This window comes from Macrotis lagotis, chromosome 6, assembly GCF_037893015.1.
Source record: "Macrotis lagotis isolate mMagLag1 chromosome 6, bilby.v1.9.chrom.fasta, whole genome shotgun sequence".
NCBI classification, from domain to species: domain Eukaryota; kingdom Metazoa; phylum Chordata; class Mammalia; order Peramelemorphia; family Peramelidae; genus Macrotis; species Macrotis lagotis.
The window spans coordinates 89,493,150-89,511,037 of record NC_133663.1 but is presented as its reverse complement, the minus strand read 5'-3'; the positions used below and the strand labels follow the sequence as shown (position 1 = coordinate 89,511,037).

The 17,888-nt window shown below is 36.0% G+C and overlaps 1 protein-coding gene across 5 annotated transcripts in view; it reads right to left on the bottom strand.

Annotated features, from left to right (window-relative positions):
* Positions 1-619: 619 nt before the first annotated feature.
* The window catches only part of FLACC1 (flagellum associated containing coiled-coil domains 1), a 63,206-nt gene continuing 45,937 nt past the window's right edge, over positions 620-17,888 (bottom strand). For 3 of the 5 annotated variants that reach the window (XM_074192583.1, XM_074192586.1, XM_074192587.1), the window contains 3 exons: positions 12,531-12,594; positions 5,645-5,696; positions 620-868 (listed from right to left, as the gene is read on the bottom strand). In XM_074192583.1, coding sequence (XP_074048684.1) covers positions 843-868; positions 5,645-5,696; positions 12,531-12,594 — 142 coding nt within the window. In that variant the 3' untranslated portion in view covers positions 620-842. Of the gene's footprint in view, positions 869-5,644; positions 5,697-12,530; positions 12,733-17,888 lie in introns of those variants that run through there. The other 2 variants (XM_074192584.1, XM_074192585.1) reach the window with 2 other exon arrangements.

Sequence of the window (17,888 nt, the reverse complement as noted above, 5' to 3'; positions counted from 1 at the left end):
CTTTGAATACTTTTATTTTCACATGAAAAGTTTTATAACTAATTGGAAATAAATGGGAACCTTCTCTATGTATTTCTTTCACCAAAAGTAGAGATTTTCTTGTAAGAGTGATATATGATAGATAATGAAATTTTAAAATGAGGTTTATAAATGTTTTAAGGGTGGTCTAATTTTGGGTTCAAATGTGATAAATTCATGAAAGCATTGGTTTTGACCCAGAAGCATTTAAGGACAAAATGGTTTATTTAAGTATTACCATAGTTAGCAGAATCTAAAGGAGAAAGGAAATATTTTTCTCCTCATCTAAGATGTGTCTTATCTTGAAGTTTGTTGATCAGGTAAGGAATTTATTGGTACTATCACTAAGATGACCAAATAATATTGATACAGGCTAAGTCAACATTGTAGGAGACAAGTCTTACATAGCAGACTGATATTTTATAACTATTAGTTAAAGGTTAAGAGATTAATTTCTGATCAGAAATATATAGATAAGAAGTATTTATTCCAAATTAAAGAATAACAGATTAGACATTCCCTCATTTTGAACTAAGCAGACTTTAATGTCATTTGTAGATCAATCTACAATAAATGAAGATTTGGGGAGATAAGATACATTGGAGGAGAGACAGAAAAAAAATTAACATTTGGGCAGGCAAAAAAAAATAAGATCCATAACAGTACATAAAGTGGGAAATACAGATTACAATGTCAAGAGGCACATTACAGAGATTCAAAGGGAGGGCAGTTCATAGAGACAAAAGTGCATAGTAAGAAAGAAAGATTTCTGGAGCCACCTTCTGCAGTCCTATGACTTAGGCTGTTGTTTCAGAGAATTTTCTTCAATGCAGGTCACTTATTTTCCTTTCTGTTAAAAAAAAACCTTCTTAATTTCTATTATCATTACTAGGAAATGAAATTCTGAAATTCCTTAGATCTTGATGATTTATAATTTGATTTGTCTTACTTATATCCACAGAAAATTTAGTTACAAATAGAGATTATTATCATTATTTTGTTATTCCTTCATTTGGAAATGCTCTTCCCCTTAACAAAATAAACTTTCATAAAAGTGATGTCAAAATATACAGTAATCTAGCTGGCTATTTGAATTTAGATAAATGTAGGCCAAAATTACTTACATTTTAATATTGCTTATCTTATATAATCATAACAATTTACTATAAAGATTAGGGACATAAAAAGAAGGACAATGGTCCCTTATTTATTTAGAGGTCTCTTCCAGATGAGGGTCATGTAGGTAGCCAATTGCCTCAAGCTAGACTCTTAGTCTTCCAGGTAAGAGATATTTTCTGCATGTCACATCCTTTGGAATCTGAAGCAGAAAGGGTCCAACCTCAAACCACACTGAAAAGTCACCCTCTCAACTCAAACTTTTTACCTGCAAAATTTCAACAAAATCTCCATTTATTTTTTCTGGCTTCTTTTCTTTGACACCCAGATTTCAGACTTGACTCAAATCCAGGCTCAGACACTTAATGATTACCTAGCTGTGTGGCCTTGGGCAAGCCACTTAACCCCATTGCCTTGCCAAAAAAAACTAAAAAAAAAAGAAAGAGATTCAACTCTAAACTTTACAGACTAAAGAATCAGAAAATTATCGTGTATTGCTTATGATCATACAGTGGTTAAAGTGAAATTACAGAAAAATTGAAATGTTACTGCACAGGTGATTTCACAACAAGTTTGGAACACATAACATATCAAAAAATTTAAAAATTTCTATTAAATACTTGCATATATAATCAAACAACACATACACTGGCAATATTATCCTAGAAAAAAATGATGAAAGAGATAATGAGTATGCTATCAATAACTTGTAAATACTTCGACTAGAGTGATTAAAATGACTTTTATTAAGACATCTTAATAAAGACCATCTCTCCTAAGGGAAGGGGCCTTGAATCATGGCAATGCTGGGTCTTAAATGCAGTTTGAAAGGTTTTTTCCTCCCCCTTCATGACAATCATTGGCCAGGGTCACAATCCAATTGATATATTCACCTCCAAACATTTTCCCTACCCTGCTCATTATACTAATGAATCTATACAGGGAAATGAACAGTAACATCCTCGAGCAGGTACAAAGGAGAAGGATACAGACTCTAGGTTAACTAAGAACTAGATGGGGCAGACTTGATCTAATCTCATGTTTTGATCACACTGGGGCCAATTTTTTTTGTCTTACACTCACATACCTGCACATATGCACCAATACAAGTAAACCCCAGTCTTTGTAACGTAAACTAACAATCTCCCTTCACATTCTTTTTTTTTAGGTTTTTTTTTTGCAAAGCAAATGGTGTTAAGTGGCTTGCCCAAGGCCACACAGATAGGTAATCATTAAGTGTCTGAGGCCAGATTTGAATTCAGGTACTCCTGACTCCAGGACTAGTGCTCTATTCATTGCTCCACCTAGCTGTTCCACATTCTTTTTCTTTAATTTTTTTGGCAAGACATTGGGGTTAAGTGACTTGTCCAAGTTCATGCAGTTAGGTTATTATTAAATGTCTGAGGCCAGATTTGAATTCAGGTCCTCCTGACTCTAGGACCAGTACTCTATCCACTGTGCCTCCTAGCTGCCCTCTGCATTTTTGTTGAAACCAAACACCCCCACATTCCTCACAGAGTAGTAATAAGAATTTAAAGTAAAGTAACCTTAAATGACATATATACATATACATAAATATTTATATTCTATAAGGTTGAGACCATTATCCATAATATGTTTGATTATTACAAATTATTAAGGTCATATTTTAAAATGCAAAACTATTGCTACAAAATTATACTATCATACTGGATCTTATATCATTTTCACTCCATCACTTCCCCCTTCATAGACAAAGGGGGTGAATAATACCACCCCCAGACCAGAAGAAAGAAAAAGGACCTTATAACTTTACATTTCCTTAGAGGATATGGGGGGGGAGTTTTTTTTTTTAAAATGTTCCTTATTTGACCATGGGACATCCCATGTGATAATATACTTATATCAATCTTAAAAAGAAAATGAAATTTCTCAGGAACTTAATCACAAAACATAGCAAGAACTTTTCTACTTACACACTTCAAATAATATTAACCCAACAGCTAAATGCTTCACAAATAGTCATTTTAAAATAATGGAAGCATTTCTAAGCTAGCTATAAGCAAACATCATTACATTATTTGCAATAAATTAGCTGACAGATTTGAAAATAGAGCAGACCTTATACAAAATACATGGAAAAAAAAAACCTCAAAAATCTTTTTCTGAGTCTTTTTTTAAAAAAACAGCAATAAATCTTTCTAATGTTAAAAAGGACAATACATTAATTATGAACTTGTGAAGTAATGGACCTTTTTCTTATTCAATCTTAAAACAAAAAATCTTGAAATTAGAATTTATCAAATTGATATAAAATTTATTTTTAGGTTTTATAAATTAATCCTACAAAGTTCTTGAAAGACAATAAGTTCTTTTTAAAAAATATATTTTTTTATTTCTTTAAGGCAATAGGATTAAGTGACTTGCCCAAGGTCATACTGCTAGGCAACCATTAAGTGACTGAGGCTGGATTTCAACTCAGGTCCTCTTGACTCCAGGGCATAGTCAGCACCTTATCTTGCTTTGCTCACAATTCTCTCTTTTTTTGGTAGATCTTTTTCTTGATGCTCAATCAAATTTTGACTCAATTGTTCTGCTAATTCCACAATGAATTGGGGGTATTATTCTGTCAGCCTGGCTGACTGATTTTAATATTTCTTGACAGAGAAAGTTGCAAATTGTTAACAAAATAAGAGAGAAACTGAGTCTTTCCTCCTTCTCTATCATGCTTTATGACAGAATATGCATCAAATGCCCCTGCTAGGCAATTAAAAAAATCAAAATACTGTTTCATCTTGCTTTTGAACAAGTTTTAAGTTTTTAAAAGTTCACTGGTTGGAGAAATGTCAGGGGAATTGTGTTATAAAGGCCATCTGCTATTGCTAGAGCTTCCACATAATGCCTTTCCTGATCTGTATATGCTATTCAATCTGTGTTATGGAGTTCGTCAAAGGTAACTTTCATATCTGCCTTTTTAAACCAATTCTTTGCCTCCCCTTTGCCTACTAGGGCTATAGTTAACTGGCAAATGTCTGGGATCCCAGAGTGATAGGATTGCAAGTAACTTTAAATTGATCATTAAACCCAATAAGATCTTTATATGGATCAAGAAAATCAAAATTCACCTCTGTCCTATGGTTTAAACTTATAATGTGTAAAAAGTATAAAGTTTAAAATCTGATCCAGCCTGTTCTCCATACAGGTTGAATGGCCTCAGGACATTGTCTGTTCACTACCTAGAAAGGATGGATTCCAACAAATTCAGGCTTTAGGCTTTTATCTCCAGCTGGGAAAACAGTACTGGGAAGAGGATCTTTTGAGGCAAGCAAAAGAAGTCTAGTAGCAGAGACATAGGAAGGAGTTAGAATGGAAGAACATAAGGAGGGGGACAATGGGATATATTGGAGAATAGGAAGAGGAGACAGAATAAGGAGAAAATGAGATATGAGGGTAAGAAGAGTGAGTGGGCTTAATAGAAGAATTAGCAGAACTTTAAAAGGGAGATGAGATAGGAGCACAAGAAGAAGGAATTAGAGGACAAAGAGAAGAGGGAAAAGAAGAAGTTATAGTGGGAGAAGAATTTGGAGGATAAAGGAATGATATTTCAGAAGAGTTAGGAAAACAAGGAACAGAATGAAGAGCTGGAGCAGGTAGGTAAGGGGGAGACATTCCAGGGGAAGGAAGAAATTTTGAGAATAAAGAGGAGAACTTACAGTGGGAAAAGAAATTGGAGGACAAAGAGGTTTTGAATAAGGGAAAATAGAATGAGGAGCAGGCAAGGAAGGAGGAAAGAAATGAGAGGAAATAGAAGGAGAAGAAAAGGGGGGGGTTGAGAGATGTGGAGGAGTAGGTGAATAAGAAAAGGAAGGAGAAATCTGAAGGGCCAGGAGAAGACAATATCAAATGAGAATAGGGAGAGGGAGAAGACAGACTGAATACTACAGGAGGTGGAAAGGACAAAGAAACAGAGGGTTCCTTAAGATTTGGTAGGGTAAAGTACAAAGGGTTGTAATTTTGAGGAGGGAGAAAAGGCATTGAATAGGGAGGCAAAACAAAAATAAGAGGAGGGTTGAGAAACTGGAACTTTTGAAGCAGTAGGAGAGGCAAAGTTTGCTGCTGACACAGTTCACAACTATGGCAATTTGATTTTAAAAAAAATAACAATCTCAGGCAAGTCACTCGTGCCAGGCTTAAATTGTGTCCTGGTTTTTCTTAGAGATCCCTTTGATAGAGGCAGCTAGGTGGCACAGTGGATAGAGCACCTGATCTGGAGTCAGGAGTACCTGAGTTCAAATCTGGTCTCAGACACTTAATTACCTTAGCTGTGTGGCCTTGAGAAAGCCACTTAACCCCATTGCCTTGAAAAAAAAAATCCCTTTGATGAGTTATCCAGAGGAAAAGTTTATTCTTTTTCAAATTCAAGCCTAGAGCTGAGTCATGGCACCATTATTGTTAATCATATTTTTATTGGGCTATAAATGAAATAACAAAGTTAATTTTATAAATGAAGTTTTATTCTCTAGGATCTTACCAAAACCCATGGTGGATGGCATCCTTATGAATGTCAACGTTGATAGAAAATTCTGGAAGTATTTTATACAGAAAGGACAAAGAAGAATAAAAACTGAGTTAAGTAAACAATGAGATTTCACATAGATAACATGGCTTTACAATATGATTCTCTCAAATCTTATAAAATTTGCTCAAAATTCCTATCAAGAAGAATTTACTTAGCTGGAGGGTAAATGTTTACAAATAACAATAGAGTTTTTTTTCCTCCTTATCCAAGATGTCTCTTATCTTGAGTTTTGTTGATCAGGTAAGGAATTTATTGTTACTATCACTGAGATGGCCAGAAAGTATTGACAAAGGCCAAGACAACATTGTAGGCCTTACATGATAGATTGACATTTTATAACTATTAGTTAAAGGTTGAGACTAATTTCTGATCAGAAATATATAGATATGTATTTATTCCAAGGTAAAGAATATTAGATTAGACTAGACAGATAGATAGACATGATTTAAAAATTTTAACAGTGTAGAAAAGATTAGAAAAATTTGTTTTCAATTATAATATTTCTCTGTACATTAACTCCCTGGCATCAATATCAAATTGCTTGCCTTCTGAATGGATTGGGGAGGAGCTAAAGGGAGAGGTAATTTGTAACTCTAAATGTTTTTTAAATGGATATTAAAATAAAGTATAATCTTTTTTTAAAAAAGAAAATATTTACTTCAAGGACTCATGTTTTCACTAGCAGAAGCACTTTCTCTCCATTGAAACAGAAGGTTATTTTGCAATGATTAAATCAAAGAAGTCTTTAATCAAGGATCCATGAACTTTAAAAAATATATCACTGTTATAACTGATTCTTTGTCATCACATATATTTTGTTTTATGTATTTAAAAACATTATAATGAGAAAGGGTTCACTAGATTGCCAGAGAACCACAATACCAATTAAGAACCCATGCTGTTGAAGGAGAACTACTAGAGAAATATTTTTTTTTCTGCTATTAAAGATTTTATTTGAGTTTTACAATTTTTCCCCCAATCTTACTTCCCCCCCCCATGGAAAGCAATATGTCAGTCTTTACTTTGCTTCCATGCTGTACATTGATCCAAATTGAGTGTGAAAAGAGAGAAATCATATCCTTAAGGAAGAAACAAAAAGTATAAGGGATAACAAGAACAGACAATATTTTTCTGAAGAGTTTATATAGAATTGGAACCAATTGTTCCTTAAATGTTTGGAAGAAATTAACCTGTGAATCCATCAGGCCCTGGAGATTTTTTCTTAGGGAGTTCAATAATGGCTTGTTCAATTTCTTTTTCTGAGATAGGGTTGTTTAGGTATTTAATCTCTTCATTTAACCTGGGAAATTTATAGTTTTGTAAATATTCATCAATTTCACTTAGATTATCAAATTTATTGGCATAGAGTTGGGCAAAATAATTTCAAATTATTACTTTAATTTCCTCCTCATTTATGATACTAGCAATTTGGTTTTCTTCTTTCTTTTTTTTAGTCAAATGACCAGAGGTTTATCAATTTTATTGTTTTTTTCATAAAACCAACTTTTGGTTTTATTTATTAATTCAATAGTTTTTTTGCATTCAATTTTATTAATTTCTCCTTTAATTTTTAGAATTTCTAATTTGGCATTTAATTGGGGATTTTTAATTTGTTCTTTCTCTAATTTTTTAGTTGCATATTTAGTTCACTGTTTCCTCTTTCTCTAATTTATTCATGTAAGCATTTAAAGATATAATATATCCCCTGAGAGCCGCTTTGAGGGAATCCCATAGGTTTTGGTATGTTGTTTCATTATTGTCATTATCTAGGATAAAATGATTAATTCTTTCTATAATTTGTTTTTTGGTCCACTCATTCTTTAAAATGAGGTTATTCAGTTTCCAATTTGTTCTGGGTCTATATCTCCTTGGTTCAATATTGCATATGACTTTTATTGCATTGTGATCTGAAAAAGATGTATTCACTATTTCTGCCTTTCTGCAGTTGATCATTAGGTTTTTATGTCCTAGTACATGGTCAGTTTTTGTATAAGTTCCATGTACTGCAGAGAAAAAGGTATATTCATTTTCATCCCCATTCAATTTACTCCATAAGTCTACCATATCTAGTTTTTCTAAAAATCTATTTACCTCCGTAACTTCTTTCTTGTTTATTTTATGATTCAATTTATCTAGATCTGAGAGTGGGAGGTTGAGGTCTCCCACTAGTAGAGTTTTGCTGTCTATGTCTTCCTGTAGTTCTATCAGCTTCTCCTCTATGAATTTGGATGCTAGCCCATTGGGTGCATGTATATTCAGTATTGAAATAACTTTATTGTCTATGGTACCTTTTAGGAGGATAAAGTTTCCTTCCTTATCTCTTTTAATGCTATTTTTATAGCTGCTTTGTCTGAGATAAGGATTGCTACCCCTGCTTTTTTCACTCCAGCTGAAGCAAAATATATTTTGCTTCAACCTTTTACCTTTACTCTATATGTATCTCTCTGCTTCAAATGAGTTTCTTGTAAGCAGCATATTGTAGGATTCTGGTTTTTAATCCACTCTGCTGTTTGCTTACATTTTAAGGGAGAGTTCATCCCATTCACATTAAAAGTTTTGAATACTAATTCTTTATTGCCCTCCATGCTATCTTTCCTCTGTATTTCCCCCTTCCCCCATCTGTATTCCCCAGCATTTTGTTTCTGAATATCACCCACTTCAGTGTTTGCCTTCCTATATTTTCCCTCCCCTTTCTTTCCCCTTTCCCTTTTTCCCTTTTCCCTTCCCTTTGTTAGTTTCCTTTTTGCCCTCCTCCTCCCTTTCTCCATCCCCCCTCCTCTTTTCCCCTTTTAATACTTGAAAGGTTAGATGTTTTCTAAGTTAACTGAGTATGTGTGTAAATTGACTTTAAGCCAAGTCTGATGAGAGGAAGATTCAGGTGTTTCTCATCCCCTCCCTTCTTCCCCTCTATTACCATAGGCATTTTGTACCTCTTAGTGTAATGAGATTTACCCCATTCAATCCCCTCCCTCCTCCTGTCTCCTTACTGTCCCCCTTTTTAAGGAGGTGGTGTTTTTAAAATCATTCTGAGTCATAGAAAATTCTGAGTACCTGTCACTTCCAGCTAAGTACATTCTATCTAATAGAGCTACAATTCTTGAGAGTTTTTAGAGTCTTTCTCCCAAGTGGGGTTATAATCAGTTTTAGTTTATCCCATTGGATAGCAGTCTCATGGATAAGTCATGAATGTCCTTCACTTCTGGCTAGGTATATTCTCTCTGTTAAGAGTTACAATTCTCAAGAGTTATGAGAATATTTTTCCCCATGCTGAGATTCAGTTTCAACTTATTGGATAGCAGTTTTTTTCTTTTACTGCCCTCCCTTTTTTTTTAACGTTTTCATGTCTCTCTTGAACCTCCAGTTTGATGTCCAAATTTTCTATTTAACTCTGGTCTTTTCATCAGGAGTTTTTTGAATTCTTCCATTTCATTAAATGTCCATCTTTCTCCCTGGAAGAGAAGGCTCAGCTTTGCAGGATAGTGGATTCTTGGCTGCATTCCAAACTCCCTTGCTCTTCGAAATATCTCATTCCAGGCCCTTCAGTCCCTTAATGTTGATGCAGCCAGGTCCTGCACAATCCTTACTGTGGCTCCTTGATATTTAAATTGTTTCTTTCTGGCTGCTTGCAGGATTTTCTCTTTTATCTGATAATTCTGGAATTTGGCCATATCATTCCTTGGTGTTTTCATTTTAGGATCTCTTTCAGGAGGGGATCGATGTATTCTTTCAGCAACTACTTTGCCCTCCAATTCCATGATATCAGGGCAATTTTCCATCACTAGATCCTGTAATATGAAGCCCAGGCTTTTTTTTTTTCTCTTCAGTGTTTTCAGGAAGTCCAATAATTCTCAGGTTGCCCCTCCTCGACCTATTCTTGAGGGCAGGGGTTTTACTGATGAGGTATTTTACATTTTCTTCTTTCATTCTATTTTTTGATTTTGTTTAACAGGCTCTTGATGTCTCATGAAGTCATTAGTTTCTTCAAACTTCATTCTTTTTTTTAGGGAGAAGTTTTCATTACTCTTTTGCAACTCCTTTTCCAATTGGTCAGTTCTACTTTTGAAAACCTTTCCATTTGACCAATTGAGGTTTTGAGTTATTTTATTTTTGCATTTGCCCAATTGATGATCTGAGAGATTTATTCTCATTGTGTATTTGTCCAATTGAGGATCTGAGAGATTTATTCTCATTTTGTATTTGTCCAATTGATGATCTGAGAGATTTAGTCTCATTTTGTATTTGACCAATAGTATTTTCTAATGATTTGTCGTCTTGTTGCAAGGTATTGTCTTTTCCAAATTTTCCAATTGATTTTTAAACTTCTTCCTTATTTCTTCAAGGAAGTCTTTCTGTGCTGGAGACCAGATCATATTCTCCTCAGAGGTTCTAGGACTCTCTGAGTTAGGATCTTTTCCTTCCAAGAATTTTTCTATGGAACCACCTTTCCTATGAGCTTTCTTCATTTTGTTAAGACCTTGAGTTGGGGAGGGGCTGGCTCAAAGAGGTTTGGTGTTGGGATCCCTAGAGGCTTTACTCAGTGCAATATCTCCAGCTGGCCAGTAGGAGGTGCTGGTTGTTTCTCTGGAGTGTCTGTGACCTTGATTGAGACCTACTCCCTTAGCCTGAAGACAGAAATTGAAGCTATTGAATCCTTTTTGCCTTCAATCAATGGTGGGTTCTAGCCTGGGTGAGGTCATCCCTCTCCCTATTGTCAACTGGGCTCCTTCTTCTGCTCACACACCTGTGCCTGAGGCAGAAGTAATCTGTAATTGTGTTTGTTCTGGGAAGAGGCCTAAGCAGCAATGGAGGCCTGGACTCACAGTTCCTCAGACCAGAGGAGCCTAGATATGGTGTTTACAGCTCTCCTGCAGTGGAACTCTCCCCCCAGCCCTGTTGGCAAGCTCCAGAGGGTCAGCACGGAAACCAGCACCTCTGCTCCCTAGTTGACTCAAGCCCCAGCAATCTAGCCCCAAGGCTGATCAAGCAGCTCCATCTCTCAGGCCCTCAGGCTCCCTGGCTCCAATTCAGCTGCTAATCTGGCTGATGTGGGGCTGATCCACCCTCTGTGCCTGAGGTAGATGTTTTTCTCCTGGCTTTTCCTTCTAGGTTTTGTGGTTCAGATTTCTGTTAAGACGTTTGTTGCCATATGATAGATGGGGAAAGATCAGGAGACTTTAGAACTATGCCTGTCTTCTCTCTGCCATCTTGGCCAGAAGTCATAGAGAAATATTTATCTAGTTTTCTCAATAATATTAAGCAATTATTTGATATTTACTGTGGAATTCTGATTCCCTCTCCAGTGTTCAGTTTAACCCTCTTCTCAAATGTAAATTCTGCAAGATAATAGAAAGCAGCCTCAGCCCCTTTCCCCCACCCTTTCTCCACTTTCCTGGGTCTTAGCCTTCTGAGGTAGAAGTCTTATTCCCTCCTTGATTCGCTCCCCTGACTCCTCCCTGCACAGGAGGTGGGCTAGGTTCTCTATAAAGGTTTGACAAGTCCCTCCTCCATGCTGGATCCACATGAGTCCAAGCAAACTGGTGGCTCTTTCCTTTCCCTTTCCTCTTTTCCATTTCTTAAATACCTTTGTTATTAGCCTTTGTGAACTTTTAGTAATTTGTGAACAATTTGTAGCATCCTGTGAACCTTTTGTGCAACCTGATTTTATCTCCCTGACTTAGAGAGTTGGTGAGTTCTCTTTCCTTCCTTTTTTTGTGAATGTGTTTAAATACATTGATCTTTAAGCTACCTTCCCCCCAAGGCCACTTTCTCCATCTTTAATGCCTAGATGGCATTTTGGAGTTTCTGTGGCTCTGCCTCCCTCCTTACCCCAAGCATCAACTGGTGACCATTACTGGTAATAAATCTGAGTTCAGATGAAGCTCTGTACTCAGTTCTTACAGTCTGGTAGGTCCAATCAGAGCTTGGTAGTGTAGCATTAGAATATACACAATGTCTCTATACTACAGAGAGTTGAAGGATTTATTTGTATATCCATAAAGAATTTGCTCAAACACATTCACATATAAGGAAGGGAGGAAGCAAAGATCTCATCTATGTGTTCCTCTCTTTAAAAAAAACCAGAAGGACAAACAATATCATAGTGCCTTCCTAATGAGTAACAGCCTCAGAACTCTCTCCCCTTAGACTGTAGGTTCCTGGAGGGCAGGGACTTCCTTGCCTTTCTTTGCCATTTCAAGTGCTTACTAAATATTTCTTGACTACTTGCAGTTGCTAGTGTCCTCCTTTAGTAAATCTCTTGTACTACCTTTTAATGTTCAATTTTCTATATATTGACATTTTTTTCTCAATAGAGAATTATATTTTTTTCCAACAAATTGATTTTAGAAAGGTAGGAGAGTGGTTAAGTGTGGTATCATCATAATAGCACTGGACTTGGGAGTCTTAAGTTCTAAGGCCAAATTTTGACTTTTCCCTTTAGTTTGTGTGATGTTGGGCAAGTCTTTTTCAGCCTCATTTTCTCATCTGGGAAATGAGAAGCATAGAGTAGAAGACTGCCAAGACCCTGTTCAGTTCTAACATCTTATGATTTTGGAAAATATAATCAACACAGAGTTAATTTTTATTAACAAGAGAGAATGAACTTAAGGAGGGCCCCTCATTAATTTGATGTTATGTAAATGGTGGCTAAGGGAAAACATTCCTTGTTTTATCATCATCAAAATGTTCAGTCATACTCAGAGAATCAAATGAACAGTAAGGTTCATGAATTACCTCAAAGTGGTGGTGGATGGGGAAAGAAAATCTTGATTCAATGATATTTATATTTCCAACAACTTTGAATAAAGTTGTTGTGAAAACAAAAGCAAAAATATGGTACCTCAAGAACTAAACAATTCTTAGGCAATCCTGAGAGGAAGTTCTTCACATGAATTATCCAGGACCTGGAAGACAGTTAACTATTTTCGTCTGTGTTCAGATTTTCATTCTCAGTACGTATATCATGATAGACAAAAGAAACTTTCTTTTCTTTATGGCTCTTTTCTTGGAAAAGTTCTTCATTCTTTAAGATTAGCAAATGCCTTTTGAGTGAAGGAAAACATATTATTTTAGAAATGAAACATAGAAAATGTATAGGATTCTCAGGTGTTGAGAACATGGCCCTATGTTCTTATACCCAGGTCCCCAGATTGAAAAAGGAATATTACTTTTTTTTTTTAAGATTTTTGCAAGGCAAATGGGGTTAAGTGGCTTTCCCAAGGCCACACAGCTAGGTAATTATTAAGTGTCTGAGACAGGATTTGAACTCAGGTACTCCTGACTCCAGGGTTGGTGCTCTATCCACTGTGCCACCTAGCCACCTGGGAATATTACTTTTGATTGAATTTCTACTATAGGATATAAGTTCAGTTCAACTGACTACAGTGTTTTGGGAACTTAAAAAATAAGTTTTATTGATGTCCACATCTGACAATGTATTCAGTTTTCTGTCTTACTTGTGAGAAAACTATGGGACTAATATTGTTTTGCTTTTTCTTTTTAAACAATATTCAATTACATCACAGGGATGTAGCTTTACTTAGAATTATAAATGTTGGCCTGAAACAGTTAAAGTCCATTAGACTCTAATAAAATCTGAATCAAATGCTGGTAAGAGATAAGTCACAAAAAATAATACAAAAGTTACTTGTATGCCCTTTAACTCAGCTCCATGATAACTAGGACTATTACATCCCAAAGTGATCAAAAAAGAGGAAAAAAGTTCTATATGTACAAAAATATTTATAGCAGCAACTTTTGAATGGTACAAAAAAAATCTAGAAACTAAGAGGAAACTAAGGAGATAGCCATCAATGGGGATCGATTGAACAAACTGTGGCTTATGAATGTATTGAAATACAATACAGTAAGAAATGAAGCCAAAGACAGTATCAAAGAAACCTGAGAGATCTGTATGAACAGATGCAGAATAAATTAAGCATAATTAGAAAATTCACAATAATGTAAAACTAACAACTAAGGAAAGGAAAGCTGGACCACTTTGAAAACAATATATTGTATTTATTATACAGGTTATTTTGAAATGGAAATGTATTGTCTTATGTTGAATCCTTTCATGGTCTGCTGTGTGCATGCCAATGTGGGATTTTTTTATCTTCTCATTTTGTATTTAAGTTTAAAATTTTAAAAGTTTATCAAAAAACCTGAAAAAAGACCTGAAATACTAATAAAAAAGATATTGTTATAATTTAACTGGGGGGGAAAAAAAGAAAAATGGGGGCAGGGAGAGTCAAGATGGCAGAGTGGAAACAGGAAATCCTGGGAGCTCAACCCCAGACCACTCCAAATACCTTTAAATAATGACTCTGACCAAATTCTATAATGGCAGAACTCACATAAAGACTGAGTGAAACAATTTCCCAGCCCAAGGAAACTTGAAAGATTTGAGGGAAAGATCTGTTACATTGAGGTTGGAAAGGGACATGGGGCACCCTGGGCCATGCCAGAGCAAACTGGTCCCAGTCATTCAGGAACAGTCTGTGGGGTGCCTGGGTTCCTGGTAGAGGTGGCCATTTCCAGACCTATCAGCAGAGTGAGCACAGAGCCCAGTGCAACACAGGCCTCAGAGCAGACTCAGCCAGTGAACCAGAAGTAGGCATGAGGCATCATCCAGTGGTGAGCTACCCAGCTGCTGTTTTCAGGGCCCTCAGCCCACAGATGGGAAGGAGGTGGAAGGAGACTGCAGAAGTCTCTATGCTATCCTTGAGGCAGAGCTCTGTGGATTCGCTCATACTCAGAGACAGGTCTGGGCCCCTATACTGCCATAGCAGATCAGAGACCCTCCTCACAGTTTCAGGACAGAGGGGAGTGCTTGTGGTCATCCACAGACCAGAGTCAGGCCAGGACAGCAGTTAGAGCCTCTCATAAGACCTTGAAGTAATTGAGGTCCCTAGGGAATTTCCCTGAAAACAGCTGCAAAAGCCTCAAAAGCTTGGGAAAGTGCATCCTTCATCTGAGATATAGAGCTCCACCTTAACAAAGAGTTAAAATCAAGTCAGAGGCTGGGGAATGGGCAAGCAATAGAAGAAAAATATTATGACCACAGACAATTACTTTGGTTCTATGGAGGATCAAAATACATGCTCAGAAGATAACATAGTCAAAGTTTCTGTTTCCAAAACCTCCAAGAAAAATATGAATTGGTTTCAGGCTATGGAAGAACTCAAAAAAGATTTTGAAAATCAAGTAAGAGAAGTAGAGAAAAAATTGGAAAGAGAAATGAGAGCCATGCAGGAAAATCATGAATACTAAGTCAGCAGTGTGGTGAAGAAGATACAAAAAATACTGAAGAAAATAAATGGAAAAAAAGCAGACTAAATGGCCTTTGAGGAGAAGTATACCTTAAAGAGCAGAAATTGGCCAGATGGAAAAAGAGATGAAAAAGCTGTCTGAAGAAAATAATTCCTTCAAACATAGAATGGAGCTAAGGGAAGCTGATGACTTTGAGAAATCAAGAAACAAGAAAACAAAACCAAAAGAATGAAAAACTAGAAGAAAATGAGAAATATCTCATTGGAAAGGTAAGTGACCTGGAAAACAGATCCAGAAGAGATAATCTAAAAATTATTGGGCTACCTGAAAGTCTGATCAGGAAAAGAGCCTAGACTTCATTTTTCAAGAAATTCTCCAGGCAAACTGCCCTGATATTCTAGAAGCAGAGGGTAAAATAAAAATTGAGGGAATCCACAGATCACCTCCTAAAAGAGTTCCCAAAATAAAAACTCCCAGAAATATTGTTAGCCAAATTCCAGAACTCCCAAGTCAAGGAGAAAATATTACAAACATCCAGAAAGAAACACTTCAAATATTGTGGTGCTATAGTCAGGATAACACAGAATTTAGCAGCCTCTACATTAAGGGATCAGTCATAGAGCTTGGCATAGGATATTCTGGAAGGCAAAACAGCTTAGATTACAACCTAGAATCAACTACTTAGCAAAACTGAACATTTTTTTCAGGGGAAAAGATGGATATTCAATGAAATAGGGGACTTTCAAACTTTCCTATTGAAATGACCAGAGCTGAACAGAAAGTTTGATCTTCAAATACAGGACTTGGGTGAAGTATAGAAAGGATGGACAGGAAGGGCAAATTATGAAGAATTTAATGATGTTGAACAGCCTGTATTCCTGCATGGGATGATGATGATGCTGATAATATTCATATGAGCCCTCTCATTTATTAGGGCAGTTAGAAGGATCATATATAGACAAGACATAAGAGGAAACTAAATATGAAGGAACTGGGAGAAAAGGAAAGGAGAAGTAGAATCAGCTAAGTTATTTCACATAAAAGAGGCAAGAAAAAAGTTTTTTTCAGTGGACAGGAAGGGGGGGAAGGTAAGGGGAAGTGGGTGGGTCTTCATTCTCATCTGAAATTACTCAGAGAGGAAATAACATACACACTCAATCAGGTATAGAAATATATCTTACCCTAGAGGAAAATGGAAGAGGAAAGGGATGGAAGAAAGGGGTCAGGAGGAGGGGAGGTGGGGTATAGGTGATAGAAGAGAGGCAAGATCATGGAAGAGGATAATCAGATATTTTTTTGAGGAGGAACAGGGCAAAAAGAGAGAGATGGGGGTGGGGAGAAATGGGATGGAGGGAAATACAGTTAGCAATAGCAACTAGGGGAGAAAATATTGAAGCAATTTCTCTGATGGACTTCTGATAAAGAATGTGAGCCATCCCAAAGACAGAATTGATGATATCTGAGTACAGACTGAAGCACATTAAACAAACAAACAAACAAATGAGCAAATACTGAACTATTGAAAAAAAATAATAAAAAGGGGGAGTGGTTTAGGAAGGGAACAGGCAAAACATAACTTCCTGATTCTGAAGGGGAGAAGAAAATAACTGTCATCTGGGGTTAGGGTTTCTCTATTAATTGCAGAATAAACAAATTATGATATCTGAATGTAACTTTATTATTTCTCTATAAGAAATGGTGAAAGAGAGCATTCCAAAGCATCTGGGATAGCACAGAAGGTACAAAGTGAAGTGAGCAGAACCAGGAGAACAATTTATACATGGACAACATTGTCAAGAAAAGCAACTTCAAAAGATTTAGGAACTCTCATCAAGGAGATGATAAACCCTGTCACCAGAGGACTTAGGATGAAGATGGAAAGAGAGAGAGAGAGAGAGAGAGAGAGAGAGAGAGAGAGAGAGAGAGAGAGAGAGAAATTTTTTAATATGTCTGCTATTTGACATGCCCTTCTTTGAAATACCCTTCTTTATTAAGAGTTCCTTTTTTTCTTTTCTGAGTTTTTAATTGGGGGCAGGGACTAAGGGGAAAAAAAGGTGAGCAATAGTGATGTTAAAAAAAATAAAACCACTGAAGGGAGAGAGAGAGAGAGAATTTAATTCATAGAAAAAAAGAAAAAAGACAGCTTTGAAAGTGTGAAATTTTATATATATTTTTAAAAATAAAGCAAGCATTATGAAATGAAGTTTATGTCAGTCAATCACTCTGTAAACATTTATTAATTTATTACTATGTGCTAGGCAATGTTTCAAGAGCTGGGTAAAAAAAAAGAAAGGCAAAAGACAGCTCCTGTTCTCACAGATTTAACAGTCAGTGGGGGAGATATCATGGAAAAACCTATTTACAAGAAAGCTGTTAATATCTAGGATAAATGGAAGTTGGAATGATCAACATAGGGAAAGTACTAGAATTGGAAGGGGTCAGAAAAGCTTCCTGTTGAAAGTATGATTTTAGCTAAGATTTGAAGGAAGCTAGAGAAGCCAGGGAGTGGAGATGAAGAGGGACAGAATTTCAAACATGGGGTACAGTCAACAAAAATGCCCCATGTAAGGAGATGAAGTGGTTTTATATCTAATCCTCTTTTTTTGTTCTGCTCTCTATGTGGAAATGTTTGATTTAAAAAAAAACTTTCATTCAAAATGAACTTTCAAAAAAGAGAAAATAGTAATAAAATATAATTTAATGAGAATCAGAAAAATGAATGGTCTAGCAAATTTATTTGAAATTTGATCTCCAAATCATTTCCACAAACTAGATTTAGGGAACTTAAATAACTTTTTCTCTTTTCCAATGGCAAAGATTTTTTCTTTAACTAGTATAGGTAAGCTCCCCTGTTACCCCCATCCCCAAAACCCTCCCTACCTCACCTTCAACCCCAGTGATCTCATTCTTTTCTCAATGGGTACAT